Source organism: Sarcophilus harrisii, chromosome 2, assembly GCF_902635505.1.
Source record: "Sarcophilus harrisii chromosome 2, mSarHar1.11, whole genome shotgun sequence".
NCBI classification, from domain to species: Eukaryota; Metazoa; Chordata; class Mammalia; order Dasyuromorphia; family Dasyuridae; genus Sarcophilus; species Sarcophilus harrisii.
Window position 1 is genome coordinate 124412611 of NC_045427.1, and position 16844 is coordinate 124429454.

A 16844-nucleotide genomic window follows, 5' to 3' on the forward strand; every position below is an offset into this window, starting at 1 on the left:
GGAATTAGGAATTTAGGGATACATTATTTAATGATATTCCTTCAATGGATCCATGATCTCTCAATGTGGGTATAGCCCTTCCTCCACCATTATAATTTATCTCTTTCTGAAAACTTCTCCAAAGAAGAACCTCCAGATGAGCTAGAAGCCTTTTTCTGATTATTAATAATGCCAGTACTATATAAATGAGTAATTACCTGGGTGTGTATGGGAGGACACACGTTACTTTGCCTACTCCTACATGGCTGAAGATTTTTCAATTTATCAACAAGTTAATGCCAGGGTTCAGAAAGTTGAGAAGCCTAAGACCAGCCAGGGCAGAGTCCAGTGAAGGAGATTAGCCATTTGCTGGTCTGGGTCCAGGAAGAATTAAACTCTTGGTTATGGCCAGGAAATATCCGAGGCCTCAGGCCAAAAGAACAGCTTTAGGAAACTGGACTAAAGTAAATTTATGAAGTTTGAGAATCATCTTAGCTGGGAATGAGGACCATAATTTTTTCTTTGCTATTTTTCTTAAACCCTTAGTCTGATCTATGTATTCTACAGGAATCAGCTCCCTCTCAAAGTGGAAAAATTTAAGGTACCATATGCCTCCATATCTACTCAAAGCTGTAACTCACAAGCTGCCAATGGTCTATTTATTTTTATTAATTATCTAGAAGGCACAAGCAAAGACATTTTAATGAGTAGCAAAACTATAGTAATAAAAGTGATAATATAGCATTCATTGTATTAACCTGAGGTTCATGGAAAGAACATGTATCACCAGTGAATGTGCATAAGAAACATGTATGTAGACACATGTAGAAAGGAAACAACATGCTTTAGATTCTACAGATTTTCTTCTGTTTGTTCTATCATTCAATAGTTCTTCCAAGTTCTGCTCCCCGCTGGATCCTGCTGTTTTCTGAGCCTATAATTGGCCATCACATTGCATCTCTGCTATACCCAGTCCTCCTCACCCAGTCTATCTGTGTGTGTGTGTCTCTTTCAGTCTCTTTCTGTGTGTGTGTGTGTGTGCTTTTCTCTCCTTGACTTTTCTGCTCTCCATTTGGGCTCCAAGTCATTACTAAGTGTTGTATTCTGCTACAGAAACTAGAAAGTCTCTCTAAGGCCAAGGTAACAGCTGGGACAAAGTGACAAAGGCTATGAACCACCACAGCCAGATACCAAAAAGAAGAGTGCTTCTGAGTTTGTTTTTTTTTTTCTTTAAGGGTCTTTGCCTAGAACTTACTATCAGTCCTTTGAGCCAGAAAACGATCTGATTTAGAGTTAGACATTCCTAAACTCTATTCCAATTTGTCAATGAACGTGAATTTAAGTCAGAACAAAAGCTAAGTGAAGAAATCAAGACTATATTACCCCTTCACTTTCCTGGCCCTCATTCCTGCCTTTATTACATAATTCTGTCAGTAACAAAGTACCTCTACCTTTGTCTCTGCTTTTTTCTTACATACTAACTTATTCTTGTCTTTATTAATAAACGTGCTTGTTTTAAATTCGGCAGGGCTCTGAAAGAGAATTAGATAATTGGTGAAAATTATCAGGTGATGATGGCTACTGGGGACATCCCCAGGGAGACAAGGTAGGCACCGATCTCCAGGCTGGTCAAAAGGCGTAGCCATGTTCTCCCAGGCCTCGGGGAATCAGTTCGATTACTTTGATTTAGCAGTCTCATGAGATCACCATCCCCGGAGATTTTCTCATGAAGGACACAATGCCAGGGATACTCTAAAGAAAACTTCTCCTTTGAGGGTCTCAATTGGCCTAAGTGAACTTCTGGGGACTCTACTGATGCTGGGCTTCCATGAAGAAGCTTGAGAGCTAGAGAGGTCCATTCAGCCCAGCCGGCCAGCCCTGCCCTGAGGGAATCTTTACAAACTCGAAGCTGGGGAAAGTGGAGGGAGAAAACCCCAAGAAGAAGCGCAGAATAGCACGGGAAGGCGGCGGTCTCGGGGAGCCGCCGGAGGGCTCCCCAGGCTCCTGGCGTCAGAAGTTCAGAGCGCAGTGGCCGGTCAGGGGTATCCGGGAGGCGCTAGGGCCTTGCGGATGGGTCGACTCGTGCAGGGGAGGGAGCGAGCGAGGGAGGAAGGAGGGGGCTGGGGCTAGGGCAGGAGGCGGCGGCGGCGGTGGGAGAGGCGCCGGAGCTGCCTCCATCCATGGCACGGAGCGGCGGCGGCGGCGGCGGCGGCGGCGGCAGGAGCCCAGCCCAATCCGTTAGCTCCCAGGGGAGTGCGCAGCGGGCGAGTGCCACCGAGGGGATCAGCCCGGCAGGGCGCAGGGGCCGCTCCAGCGCGATCAGCCCCAGCCCGAGCCCCTCTGACAGCCGCGTCCTCCCCTCCGGGGCGCGCCGGCAGGGGCCCGGAGCTCGCCGGACATGCCCCGTGGGCGCGACGGCGGGGACCCCCGGGCTCTCCTCCGCCTAGGGCTCCCCGCCCGGCCCATGGGAGCCCCCGGCCCCAGCTAAGCCCGTCGCCCCAAAGCCCGCGTCCGCGCCCGCCTCTGGTTGTACCCCGGTGCCAGCGCTGTCCGTCCCCGCGAGGGACGATGGGCTGATGGGCGCCGGGGGCCGCAGGATGCGAGGGGCGGCCGCCGTACTGCTGCTGCTGGTGCTGCTGCTGGCCCTAGACTCCGGGGGTGCCCGGGGCTGCCCGGTGCCGATCCGCAGCTGCAAGTGCTCCGGAGAGAGGCTCAAAACCCTGAGCGGAGGCGCACCCAACCCGGCTCGAAGGAGAGTGATGTGCATTGGCGGGGACCTCCCGGAGCCGCCGGAGCCCGGCCTCCTGCCCAATGACACCGTTATCCTGTAAGTACCGTCGCCTCTGCCCCGTCCCGTCCCGTTCCGTCCCGTCCTATCCCGTCCCATCCCATTCCTGCGCGGCTCCGACGGGATGGACTGGCAGCCTGAGAAGACAGCATGCCATTCATCTCTCTTCATTGTGCCCCGGAGGAAGCTGCTGTGGGTGCTATTCTCCAGCGCTCGACTGAGGGAACGGGAAGGAAAAGGGGGTTCTCTGGGACTACTGGACTTAGAGGGAGAAGTACTGAGAGAGGTGCTATTCATCAGCCCTCTGGGTGTTAGAGAAGGGGCCCAGGAACTTTGCCAAAACCACAATGAAAGCCTTGGGATGGGAGAGACTTAGTAGTTTTTTCTCACCAGATCAGATAGTTAAGACATCCTCCATCTCCTTTCCCTCTGTACTAAGCATGGTGGCTTTGGATTTGGGAAGGGGGCACGGAAGGAAGGAGATCGATGATGGCTGATTTAGTTGATGGTTTTCTACCCCCACCCCCATCCCAAAGAATCTTTCCCCCTGCCCTGCCAAGTGGAGTTCAGGACAGGACTGACTAGAGGGTCGGATTCCCTATCTGGGTCATCCACTCCCTACCCCAGCCTGCCAACTCGCAGCCGAGTGGGGAGGTGAAAAAGGTGTCAAGGGAAAAAAAACCCACCTCCTTAAGCTTCATCTTGTCCTTTAAAGATCTGAATGTTCTTAGTTCAAATAAGTGTTTGAGTTATTCCCATTTCCTCTTACTTCCCTCAGGCAATAAATCTACTTATACAGAACCTAAATATGCATGCATGATAAGGGACACAAACACGTACACACATATACATCCAGACATCATCCATCCACATATAAAGTCTTTAACTACACCCTTCTCTCCTCCCTTCTGTCCTCTGGGCATAATAGATAAACCTTGAATATTTCTTTAGTAGTTCTGTGCAGAAGAGATTGTGGAGAAATCTTTCTTCATTGAGAATAACCCTAGTCTCTTTAGAAGGCTGATTGTTGGTTTTATAGAAAGAATGTCACAAAATCTCTTGCTTGCTGCCGATCTAACTCCCAACAATTAAATCCTTGGGATCTGAAGTCACTGAAAATCAAAAGGAAACAGGGAACACACCAATCCTCTCAATTTCCTAGGCAGATTATTCACTGGAATCCTTGAGCAAGAACCACAGAGATGTGCGTCCAGCCTGCTCTGTGGCCTGTCACAGAATCAACCTAGCCCTTTCCCTTCTTTGACTCCCCCATCACCCACTTTTCTACCTTCCCTTTTTCAGAGTTGGGGATTGACTTATAACTAGCTCAGATTATATTCAGAACAATACAGTAATATTTCTCTTGTTGGGTGAGTTCAGGGATGGTTTCCTTCCTGACAGTTCACAACAGGTTAGCCTATAACGTGTGTGTGTGTGTGTGTGTGTGTGTGTGTAGAAGGGGGCTGCTTTACTCTGCCCTACTTCCTTGCAGTTCAACGATTTGGCAGCGACTAGCAGAGACAGAAGTGGTCCCACTGCTAACAGTGACTGGTGACTTTTGGTACCCAAGATTTGAGGTTTAAGGCAAGACAGGGTATTTCCCAGCTTGCTCATTTCTGGAGAAGAATGCCTGCCATCTGTGACTATTCAGTCACAATACTTGAGTATGTATATTTGCTTCCTTAGGGCGAAAGGCAGGGGCTAGTTTCTCTCTGAGTTCTCTTATGTACCTCTATTATATATGTAATCCATTTTGAATAGTTCTTATGTGTCTTAATCTATGCTGGTGAACATGTGCTATACATATATTTGATATCATCCTATCTAAATGTCCCTTTCTATGTATATTTATTCTGGGGGATCCTAACAGACACAAGTTCTGGGAAAGTAGAGGGAAGGAATAACATGGGAAAGCCATTCCATTGTACATCCTAAAGTGATTTGGCTTCTAATGCTTTCCATCCATAGCTAATTCCCATTGATTCCACTTTAAGGGGAAAGGTGGGGAGGTGAGATAGTCCCTAGGGGGAAAAAAGTTATGGAATGACAGGGCTGAAATTTGCCTCTCAGTTCAGTTTCCTCATCCCAATTCTGACCATAATGAGTTTAACAACTAGTTGTTGTTGGGGGGGGGGGGAGGCGTTTTGTTTTGGGTTTTCCTCCCCTTCATGGGTTCAAAGTCCTTAAGGTTTCAGAGTTCTTCCAGATGCAGGAGAAATTGCAACAGTGACAGCAGCTCTGATAAGGGACCAGTCATTTCAGCAGAGGTGTCTGTACAATGGGACAAGCTTTGGAAGCTTTTTGCCTACTCAACGTGCAATAAACTAATATTCCCACTTCCTTGGGTGAAATAGAGTTATTGGCTTCTTTTCTTCAAACCCAGAAGAAACACACAGAGAGATCTAAGATCCCCTGAGCAGACTTCTATGGCCAAGAAAATGGACTCAGATTCCCTTTCAGTCAATGTTAGTCACCAACATTCTATTCAGTGTCCTGTCCAGGCTCTTAATTTCAGAACTTCATTCTGAGCCTGCTGTGCAAGAAAAAAAGTCTGATTTGAGATTCTGTCCTTTCTTTCACTGAAGCAATCCTATTCCTTAAAATTCACCTTTAAAGGCTGTCATTTCAGCCTGGTAGCAAGACGAAAGAAGGTTTTTGAGTTCAGGGTTCTTAAAAATTTCCACCTAAGATTCCTTGAATACACTAACTAAATCCTTCCCACCCTCACTCCTGGACCCCTTTACTCTATCAGTTTGGGTTGATTTTTTTTCTCCCTTACCTGTAACTGTAACATAAATCTCACTTAATTTCTTCTTGACTATTATATGTGGTACTCTACATTTAATAGGCCAGGTGCAGCTTACGTGTCCTCTTCTACAAAGAATGCTTTCCTGATTTCCCTTCCTTGTTATTCCCTCTCTTCTCTAATTACTATGGATATAATGTATATTACATCTTGTATCCCTGAGTAAAATGTAAACTGCTTGAGGGAAGATGTTTCCCATTTTATCTTTGCATGCCCAGTGCCTGGTACAGTGTCTTGCATATAGCAAGTACTTCAATGCTTGTTGAATTAGATGCCCATACATGATATCTCTGCCTCCCTCACTGGATTTTTTAATAAAAAATATATTTCCTAACTTCCCCCTTGATCTCACCTTCTTCCCTTCCCAAAGATCCATTCCTTATAGCAAAGATTTTTTAAAAGAAAGAAAAGGGAAAAAAATCAGCAAAATCAATATACTATTTTAAAAACCTTGCTGTTATATGCAATATGTCATATCCTTGTACTTTAACATTTGCAAATTAGGACAAAAAGTCTTCTTGTATTTCTTCTTTGGGACCAAACTTGATCTTTATCATTTCACAACATTAATTTTAATTGTTTTGTTATTTCCAATTCCATTATCGTAGTTGTTAATGTCTATTGCTTGCTACAAGTTGCATCAATTCATGTAGGTCTTTCCATGATTCTCTGTATTCATCAAAATCATTGTTCCTTACAGCATAGTAATATTCCATTATATCCACATGCTACCATTTTATCTCTATTAATGGACATCTAATTTGTTTCTAGTTCTTTGTACCTCCCAGTTTTCTAGCATACTTCAAAGTTGTCCCTGATCACATCAGGAAATTAACAACTTTTCCATGTTTATAGGACCTATAAATCCACATTGAAAAAAAAATGCCTTCTTTAACACAAGGAGATGAATCATAAAATACTAGACTTGGCAGTGGCCATAGGCCTCTAATTCAGACTCCTTACCAGTACACACACTCTCCCCCCCCCCCCCAATAGATCAAAAACTCTTTCAGAGCAGGAAGTATGCCCCAACCCCCTCTCCTTAGTACCTTCCATTGAATTTAATAAAGACAGGAACATCCCTCATAGTACAGAGGTCACCCAATCCATGCTTGAACAGTTCTAGTGACACTTGTAAACCATCTTATAAAGGCAACCTATTCCCTTGTTGGGAAGTTTTAATTGTTAAGTTGGTTTTTTTCCTTATATTGAACCCTAAAGTTTGCCTCTCTGTAACTCCTATCCACCAGACAAAGCTCTGCCTTCTGGGACCATTCATTCATTCTTTTTTTCAATAATCATCTATTAAATCTCTACCATGTCCCAGGAACTGGACTACAAAAGTGAAAAAAAAAACCCTATCTCTATCCTCAGAGAAGTTGCATTTGTTTTTAAGATAGAAAAACAAAAATACAGAGAAGTAAATATGGAATAATTTTGGCAGGAGGGGAGACACTAACAGCTGTAAGTGTGATAAGAGAGGAAAGGTATCAGGATCATCCTGATGCTCACTATGTGAGACCTTCAAATTTTGTAGATAGTCGAATGTGCTCCTGGAATCTCCTCTTCCAAGACTAAGACTCTCAGAGTAGACAACTTGGTTCTATTCTACTGGTCAAAGCCGTTTATTGTTTAGGGCCAATTTTCAGGACATGGAAGTAGAAGTATGAAGTCCCTCCCATGGAAGAACTTACAGTCAAATTAATAGTGGATCCCAGCCTTGTGGAAAAGCCCCTCTGTATATAGAATGCCTTGTTTGTTACTCTATTAAATGGGATTCATCTTCTCCCGACTTTAGTTTATGCTTTTTCTTTCTATTCATTTTTCCTGACTTCCTCCCTTCCTCATCTACTTTATCCCCAACTCCCTCTGCCCTAGTTTTTATTTGCATTACTGCAGAACAGCAAAACACAGAGTTTCCTTCCTGGTTCATCTGCCCTGCACTTTCCCTTCCACACCCCACCATCTTTTTGACCCCTGACATTGCAGCCACCGCCATCCGCAATGACATCATAGTGAGGGCCAATTCCAGAATAAGAATACTCTTATCCAAAGTTTAAAAGTTCTAGGCTTCTCCCCAGAGAGAATGACCATTAAATTCTGCAACATAAAGACCCTAAGAATAGGAAGGAGAACCAGAAAGACATCAAATAAGCCCTGCTTCTCTCCTATCCTTGTTCCCCACAAATATAAGTGGTATTCTCACACTCTGGTTCTAAGAGTAATCTCTTCTTGACTTCTCTCCACATGAAGAGGACTTTTTTGGTAAAGGATTATATGATCCTAAAAGAAAAGTGATTAGGCCCAGATTGGGATAGATGGGAAACATCTACTTCTAGGGTTCTTCCAGATATAAGAATCAGTCCCCTTCAGTGGAACAGTATCCTGATTTCATGTTCTATTCCTTTCTCCCAAGGAAAAGCCACATAGTGTAGTACAGTAAATCTGGGTTCAAGTGATCATAGAAAAGCCATTTCAATTGACTCTGAAGTAAAATAAACTAACACTGAACAAGTCTCTACTAACTCTAAATCCTCTGATCTACCAGCTGACTTTGTTGGACTTGGAAAAACCCAAGACCCTGCCTTACACACTATAAATATTAGGGGGGAGGAGGAGAGGCTTTGGTTGTTTTTTTTTTTAATTCTGTTCAACAAACATTTTAAAATATATTTTTGTTGATGTCTTTTGTCTTGACATTGCTTAGATTTCCCTATGTATCTCTCCCTTTCCTTTTCCAGAAAGCCATTCTTCATAACGAAGAATTTATTTTTCTAAAAAAGGAAATAAAAGAATAAAATGCATTAAAACTTATCAATGTATTGAAAAACTATCTATATATAACATCTATGCCAGCCCAGCCTCTGCTGAGGGATGACAGAAAGGTGACAAATATTTCTTAAGCATTTATTAATTGTAAGGCACTATACAAGATATTATAGATACAGAAGTGAAATAAGTCTCTGTCCTCAAGGAAATTATAATCTAATAAAACTGTAGTTATTTGGTAAGTTCATGATTTCCTAGGTATGAGTCATTCCCCCCATATCTTCTAATCCTGAACAATTCTCGTCCACGTTTTTCATGTATTATTCACAGAGAAGCTCCCAATCCACCCAGCTCGACATTTATTTGGTGACTCCTACATGCTAGAAGATACTTTCTCAGGAACCAGAGGCTAATGGTGCTTTATTGGCATCCCATGGGGTAGCAGAAACTATCAATTGCTTGGGCTTTCTCTTGTTTCTAAGTCCTATTTCATGACCAGCAAATCTCCTATTCTGGGTGTTGGTAATGGCTTTTTTTTTTTACTGGGGTACCCTTCTCAATTAGAAACCATTCCTAGGAACAGGCTCATTTTCTCTTTGACTTTGGGTTGTTGGTAATATCAGTCGAGCACAGAGCTCCATTTAGCATCCCGTGGAAACTTTTGGTATTAAAGAGATGGGCTTTTGCAGCAGCAAGAAATGGGGAGGGAGGGAAGCCTGTTAGGATCATTGAGGGCACTGTGCACCCCACCCCAGCTTTATCTCCCTCATGTATATATTTATTCATATACATGTACCCAAGTAACTTTATCTCCTTATTGGCAAGACTTAATGTCTCTCTGACTAAAGAACGTTCTCCATACATAATACATGGATGCTATTCATATACATACATATTAGTAACCATATCTCCTTATTGGCAGGACTTAATGTCCCTCCGATTGAGGAACATTTCCCATGTATAAAATATGCATGTAATTCATATCCACCCGTGTGTATGTGTGTGTGTGTGTGTGTGTCTACCTAAGAAACATCATCTCTCCTTTTTGGCAAGACTTAATACTCTTGTGCAGAAGGAGCATTCTGGATCAAAGAGACCTGCCCTGGATTTCCTTGGGACAGAATGACCTGGATTTTTCTTGATCGCCAGTATTTGGGGTGGTGTTTGTCCAGCTGATATTTGATGTAGCCCCTGGATCAGCTGTCTGCAGGGCATAAGGAGCTAAGGGAGAAGTCCTGTTGCACCTTACCCAAGGGGTTTGGAGGGAGGGAGAAGGAGTATTTGTGAGTGGGCACAGGGCAGGCTGTGGAATGATACCCGTTCACCACATCACTAATCCTCTGACCTTTGGGAAGTGGCCCTCAGCCCACAGACCTCCCTCCTGCTCTTGAACACCACTCCTGGGAGCAGGCCCTTGTGTCAGTGGAGATGGCCCAGAACCTCTGCTCAGAGAGTCCAATAGAGGCACTTGGGGAAGGGTATGCAGGATCCCACTTTCCACAGCCTTGTCAGTCTAGAAGGATGAAGGCTGGAGGGGTGGGGCTACATGCTAACTTCCCCCACCCCCCCTTCCCTTCCACCCTCTTTTTCCCATATGGTTCTCATAACGTCTGGGCTCAGAGACAGCAGCCAAAGGAAGTGGCTGTGTACAGAGCGCTTTTGTGAGAGAGAGGGGGAGGGGAGGAAAAAGAGAGAGAAATAGAGAGACACAGAGAGAGACAGACAGACACAGAAACAGAGAGGCACACAGAGAGAGACAGAGATGGAGATGGAGATGGGGGGTGGGGGAGAAGAGAGACTGAGACAGAGAGAGGAGAAAGAGAGAGACAGAGGAGACAGAGACACAGAAAGACACAGAGACAGGGACATAGAGAGATAGAGAGACTGAGACATAGAGACACATACACAGAGAGAGAGAGAGACAGAGATGGAGATGGGGGGAGAAGAGAGACAGAGACAGAGAGAAACAGAGAGGAGAAAGAGAGAGACAGAGGAGACAGAGAGAGACACAGAGACATAGAGAGACTGAGACATAGAGACACATACACACAGAGAGAGACAAAGATGGAGATGGGGGGAGAAGAGAGACAGACAGAGAGAGACAGAGGAGACAGAGAGAGACACAGAGACATAGAGAGACTGAGACATAGAGACACATACACACAGAGAGAGACAAAGATGGAGATGGGGGGAGAAGAGAGACAGACAGAGAGAGACAGAGGAGACAGAGAGAGACACAGAGACATAGAGAGACTGAGACATAGAGACACATACACAGAGAGAGAGACAAAGATGGAGATGGGGGGAGAAGAGAGACAGACAGAGAGAGACAGAGGAGACAGAGAGAGACACAGAGACATAGAGAGACTGAGACATAGAGACACATACACAGAGAGAGACAGAGACAGAGAAAGAGGAGAGAGACAGAGAGAAGAGAAAAGAGAGGAAAAGAGAAGAGAAGAAAGGGATAGAGGAGAGAAGAGGAGAGAAGAGGAAAGAAGAGGAGAGGAGAGGAGAGGAGAGGAGAGATAGAAGAGAGGAGAGGAGAGGAGAGGAGAGAAGAGGAGAGGAAAGAAGAGGAGAGGAGAGGAGAGGAGAGGAGAGTTGAGATAGAAGAGAGAAGAGGAGAGGAGAGGAGAGGAGAGGAGAGGAGAGGAGAGGAGAGGAGAGGAGAGGAGAGAATAGGAGAGGAGAGGAGAGGACAAAGAATCAGGATTCTCCAGTCCCATGCCCCACTTCACCCCCAGCTATTCCCAGACACTTGAAGAGTCCCATCATGTAGCTTCCCTCCAAAGCCCCCAAACCCCAGATCTAGGGAAAGGGATCAGTGAGGGGGTGACAGGGAAATCTAAACTCTTCCCTATCTGATCCTAAATGCCCAAGATAGGGGTAGTCACCTCAGTTTTTAATCCTTAAGAGCTAAATTTATTCTTTGGGAGTTTAGGAAAACCTTTTCCCCTAGGGTGCCCCTTATGAGTGGAGTAGAGGGGGGGCCCCTGGGAACAGGCATTCTTTTGTGTGTTCAAATTCACAAGGCAAAGACAGGACAGAGAGCCAGATTTCCTGGGTTCACTGGCAGGAAGTAGAATGGAGATCAGAAAATTCCTCCAATTAATGCGATCTATAAAGATGATAATAATAATAATAATAGCATTTATATAGTGCTTTGAGATTTGCAAAGCACTTTACATGTTTACATTACATATTTCTTTGATTCCCATAACAACCCTGTGAAAGAGGTGCTATTATTAGCCCCATCTATAGATAGGGAAATCAAGACTGAAAAATTAAGTGACTTGCCCACAGCCATACAGCTGGTAAATATCTTAGACAAGATTTGAATTCAAGTCTTCCTGACTCCAAGTCTATCCACTGCACCAACACTGTGCTTAATGTATAGAGAATTGTAATCAGAGCCAGGGAATACTGGATTCAAAAGTCTTGCTGCTGACAAATCCTAGCTGTGTAAACCTGAATAAATTGCTCAACTTCAAAATCAAGCAAGAGCAAATCAAGCAAGTCTTCATGGGTAGAGAAAATTCCCTACTAGATCTCCCTATCCTATTGACTTTACAAGGAAAGAAAAGGAAGGGAAAGAATAAAGAAAGGGAAGGGAAGGGAAGGGAGGAAAAAGGAAGGAAAGGGAAGTGAGGAAAAGGGAAGGAAAGACAAGAGAAGGGAAGGGGAGGGGAAGGAAGAGAAGGGAAGGGAAAGAAAGGAAAAGGGAAAGAAAGGGAAGGGAAAAGATGAGAAGGAAAAGGACAATTCTACAATTTCTCCCACAATTGATTAATTTGGTTTAAATAATCTAAACTTTCTACAATGTAGACTACATGGACAGGCTTCCCTAGATAAATCATCAAATAATAATAAAAATTCCCTTTTGAAGGCAACTTTTGATTCTTACATATTTTGATTCCCTGACTTTTGAGGCAGCATTCTTTAATAGCTTTATTTTGTAAAGGATTTCCTGTGGATGTCACTGAAGGTCAGAGGGAGAAAGAGCATCTTCAGGATTCCTCCCACCCTTTTTAAGGGCAAGGAAAGCAGCCACCTTGAGATTTATATTTTCAATCTTTCCATAAAATATAGAAGGGACAAAAATTCTTTTCCTTGAGGCCAGCTGAGACACAAAGAAGGGAACTGAGTTTCCTAAGGTCACTTAGCTAGAAACTAAAATCCTCCTGCCCCCTAAAGGGAAGGATCTTAATTGTATTTCACTTGGGTTTGTCCACTAGTGACAGAGGGGAGAAAGGAAGAGAGGATTGGTCAGAGGAAATGTGGGAAGGGATAGAAGTGGCACTGGGAGCCTCAGAACAGAAGAACAGGAGGGAAGATCCAGCAACTGCTTGGAATGGGCTGCACACAGGGGCTGTTTATTTTCATTCTCCAAGACTAGCTGCTCAGTTCTATTTCCAGCTCTGACACTGAGGGTGGATCAATGGCCCCCCTTCTCTTCCTTCACTTCCCTCCTCCCCCCTCCTCTTCCTTCCCTCCTGCCCCCCCTCCCCAAAGATTCAAAAATATTCACATATTCTTAGGACCTGGTGGGGGTTGGGGAATATGTTAGCAGAATCCCCTGGGCCTGCTGGCCACTGACCAGCCAGGACCAGCTGTTTCACCTAGCTCTTTTCCTCAGTTTCTACCATGGGGTAAAGCTTCCAGATTCCCTCTTCCCCCAGTCAGAGGAGATATGGAGATGGATAGGAGCAGGTGGGAAAAAAGAGGGGGATCCAGACAGGGTAATGGTGAAGACCAGAGAGAGTTTTCTTGCCTGAATTGGAAAGACTAGTAATCTGGCAGCTGGGGAAATCTGTCCATAGATTTGAGAGAGGCCTTTAGAGTAGTGACGACCATATGGCTAGATTTTCCAGGACAGTTTGGATTTCAGGAAGTACTTATAAGAGACTCTTTGAAAAGAATACCCATTTTTTAAAAATGTCAACATTTTTTTAAAATTCTGAAAATGTGGTCACTATCACTAGACCCCAAGACTCAGCATGGGATGCCACACCCATCTAAAAATTGGGGAGAAAATGAAATTGCCCAGAGGACCTTTCTCCCTCCCCTTTGGACATGTCCCCCTCATAGGTGTCCTGGGATTTCAGTCCTGCTTCTGCAGAGAGTTCTCTCATTATGTGACTGGGCAAATCACTTTTTTGACCTCAATTCTTTCATCGATAATAAAATGATAACGATTAAATTCAAATAGGAGGCTTTAAGGTTTGCAACAAGCTCTTTCCTCATCACAGTCTGAAGCTGGGAGTCACTAGGTGTGTCTCAGTTCCCTCATCGATATATGGAGACCATAATACATGTATTACTTAATACATTGTTTTTGTAAGGAAATTGCTATATATTTGTAATTTGCTAATTTGTACTTGCTATAAATTTGTAAGGAAAGTGCTATACAAATCTGAGCTATTATTTTCTCTTTTTTTGCAGATGTGGTATAGGCACAGATGTAGTAGTATAGGTACAAATGTAATATAGGTACAGTGCAAGACTTAGGTTCAGGAAGAATTCAAATTCTTTTTCTAACATTTAATAACTGTGACTTTGGGCTCACTAGTCACTAATCTCTGCAGTCTCAACTTTCTCATTTGCAAAGCAGTGTTAATACCACTAGATCATGCTTCCTAGAGTTTTTGGAAGACTCAAATGAAATAATATATGTATAGTCACTTTCCAATTTAAAGAATTAAAAAAATGTCAGATGAAGACTAAGGTTGAAATTCTGCCTGAAATTCTTGTCTTTAGATTCAATTTTCTGGGTATAACAAAGGAGAAAAGGAAGGAATTCAACCCTTGAATATGGGCAGTCAGCTTACATGGGAAAGCTGACTGAGAGTGAGGAAATAATTTGTTTTAAGTCATACCGATAGTAACTGAAGCAAGAATTAAACCCAGTTTTTTTTTAATTCTCAGTCTAATAATCTTCTGTTATGCTACATTGAATTGCTGAGAAAAGGTCTTGATTGAGGATGGAAACATTGTAATGATACTGTGGATTTGAGCTAGGAAATGGGGATGTGGTATTTAGCTTAAGTAACACATTAACCCAGGATACTTTTTTGGGAGGGGAGTTTAATGGGGGTCTTCTGGACAGAATGGGCCCTTTCATCACTGCCCCACTTTATATTGTAATGGAGTGGAATGAATCTGATATTAGAAAATGAGTATGCTATATTAGCTTTGTTAACCTGGAATAGGATCTATTAAGATTCCTGGAGGGATAGTATAACCGTATGTCTCAGTAGACACAGTGTATATATAGTGCTGAATGTAAGAAAGGCTAAATAAATACTTACAGAATTGAATCAAAGCTAAAAGTCTTTCCTGAATGTGAAATCCTTTTTGTTTTTTAAGCAACAAAAAAATTGTGCAGGGCTACATTTCTAAATGTATGGGGGATGGGGTGAGGTAGACTTTCTACAGAAAAGGGTCAGAGCACATGCTGGGACCACATGTCCTTTATTGAGGCTGAAACTCATGTCTAGCTCCATGGGAAATGATCCAGTCCTCCAACTCGCTCTCCTTACAGCCCTTTCTGTTTCTCTTTCTCTTCTGGCCTTGAGCTGGGGGCAGTGATCTTTCTGGTGAATGGAATCTGAGAAACAGATTACTTCTGCAGAGCCCAGGTGCTAGGAAGCCCCAGTTTCACAGGAGAGAAAGAAAGCAATTCATCCAGCCATGGGCCTTGGTCCTCTCTGACCAGAAGTTGGCTTCCCAGGACATCAGACCCTAAAGATCCATGATTACCTTCAACTCCATAGGGGCTCTTTCATCTTGTACCCCTAACTTCCCGGATACCTGAATCCCTGATCAAAGCACTGAGACTCCTGGGCTTTGCTGGCCCATGAAACCAGTTTAACAACTTGAGTTTAGGTGTCTTCCTGAACCCTAATTAACCACTCCATTCCTGTACTGCTGCTGCTGCTGTACTCATCTCCAACAACCCATTCCCAACATCTATTTCTATTTTTTTTAATTGGAGTCAGCAAATATTTATTGTTGTTCATTTGTTTCCATCATGTCCAATTCTTCATGACCCTTTTTGGGACTTTCTTTTTTTTATACTAATAGCTTTTTATTTTTCAAACTATATGCAAAAATATCGTTCAACATTCACCCTTGCAAAACTTTGTGTTCCAAACTTTTCTCCCTTCTTCCCTACCTCCCACCTCCCCTAGACAACAAATAATCCAATATAGGTTAAACATGTCTAATTCTTCTAAACATATTTCCACATTTATTACGCTACACAAGAAAAATCAGATCCAAAGGGGAGAAAAATGAGAAGAAGAAAAAAAACAAGCAAGCAAACAACAACCAAAAAGAAGGTGAAAATACTATGTTGTGATCCACATTCGGTCCCCAAGGTTCTCTCCATCATGTCTGTTGGAATTCACCTGAATCACTTCATTGTTCCAACATCCATTTCTCCCCTTCTCCAATCAGTACCACCAGAGTATGTTTTCTAGTCTTCGTTTGCAAGGGAAAAGTATATATACAAATATGGAAATAGTATATTAAAATAAAGTAATTAGAAACCCAGTAATAGACTATGTATCTACTGTTCCAGCTTAGCTAAATTTAAAGAGGCTCATTACTGGGCTGACAGCAAACAGATGCATTTCTTGACTTTAAAACCATCTACTAAGTCACCTGTATTGTTAGAGATTTTATTTACACAGATGGAATTACACTGTATAAATATATAAGAAATCTACCAGGTATTCTAGGTTAAATGTTCCTAAAGTACTTCAAATATGCTAGAATTAAAATTTCCCAAACCTGAAGAGGCAGGTGGGTAGCTCTGGAGTCCAGGAGACTTGAGTTCAAATCTAGCCTCAGACACATACTAACTTGTGACCCTGGGCAAGTCACTTAATTCTGAATTTTTTGCCTTTTTTGTGTGTGTGTGTGAGGCAGTGGATCAAATGACTTCCCTAGAATCACACAGCTAGCAAGGGTCAACTCAGGTCCTCCTGACTCCAGGACTGGTGCTCTAGCCACTGTGTACTTAGTTGCCCACACTTAATTCTATTTGCCTCAGTTTCCTTATCTGTAGAATGAGCTGGAGAAAGAAAAGGCAAGTTACTCTAGTATCTTTATCAAGAAAACCCTATAATGGGCTCATATAGAATTAGAAATGACTGAACAACTAAACAACAATGCCCTTAAGGAGAGTAGGTTAGTCATCCTCATTTTCCTTAAGTTGGGCCCCAAGAGAAAAATGGTATCTTCCATTTAGAACATACCCAGCCCAGATTGGAATGAGTTTATCTAGCCTGCCTGGGCTGAGCTAATTGGTCTATTCTTTCCATCACAGACTCCTTCTCAGCCATCAGAAAGTGTTCTCACACCCAATACTGTGAATTTCTTAGGTTTTTGAGATAATCTCACCTCCCCCACCTCCCACCTCCCACTCACCTCCCACCACCAGCAGAATAGATATACAGAACATACAAACAGAGACAAATACACAAATGACATACA

The 16844-nt window shown here is 43.2% G+C and overlaps 1 protein-coding gene across 1 annotated transcript in view; it reads left to right on the forward strand.

Annotated features, from left to right (window-relative positions):
- Positions 1-2169: 2169 nt before the first annotated feature.
- ADGRA2 (adhesion G protein-coupled receptor A2) overlaps positions 2170-16844 on the forward strand; it is a 61245-nt gene continuing 46570 nt past the window's right edge. Inside the window, exon 1 of the mRNA XM_031950686.1 lies at positions 2170-2806. Coding sequence (XP_031806546.1) covers positions 2556-2806 — 251 coding nt within the window. The 5' untranslated portion in view covers positions 2170-2555. The remainder of the gene's footprint in view (positions 2807-16844) is intronic.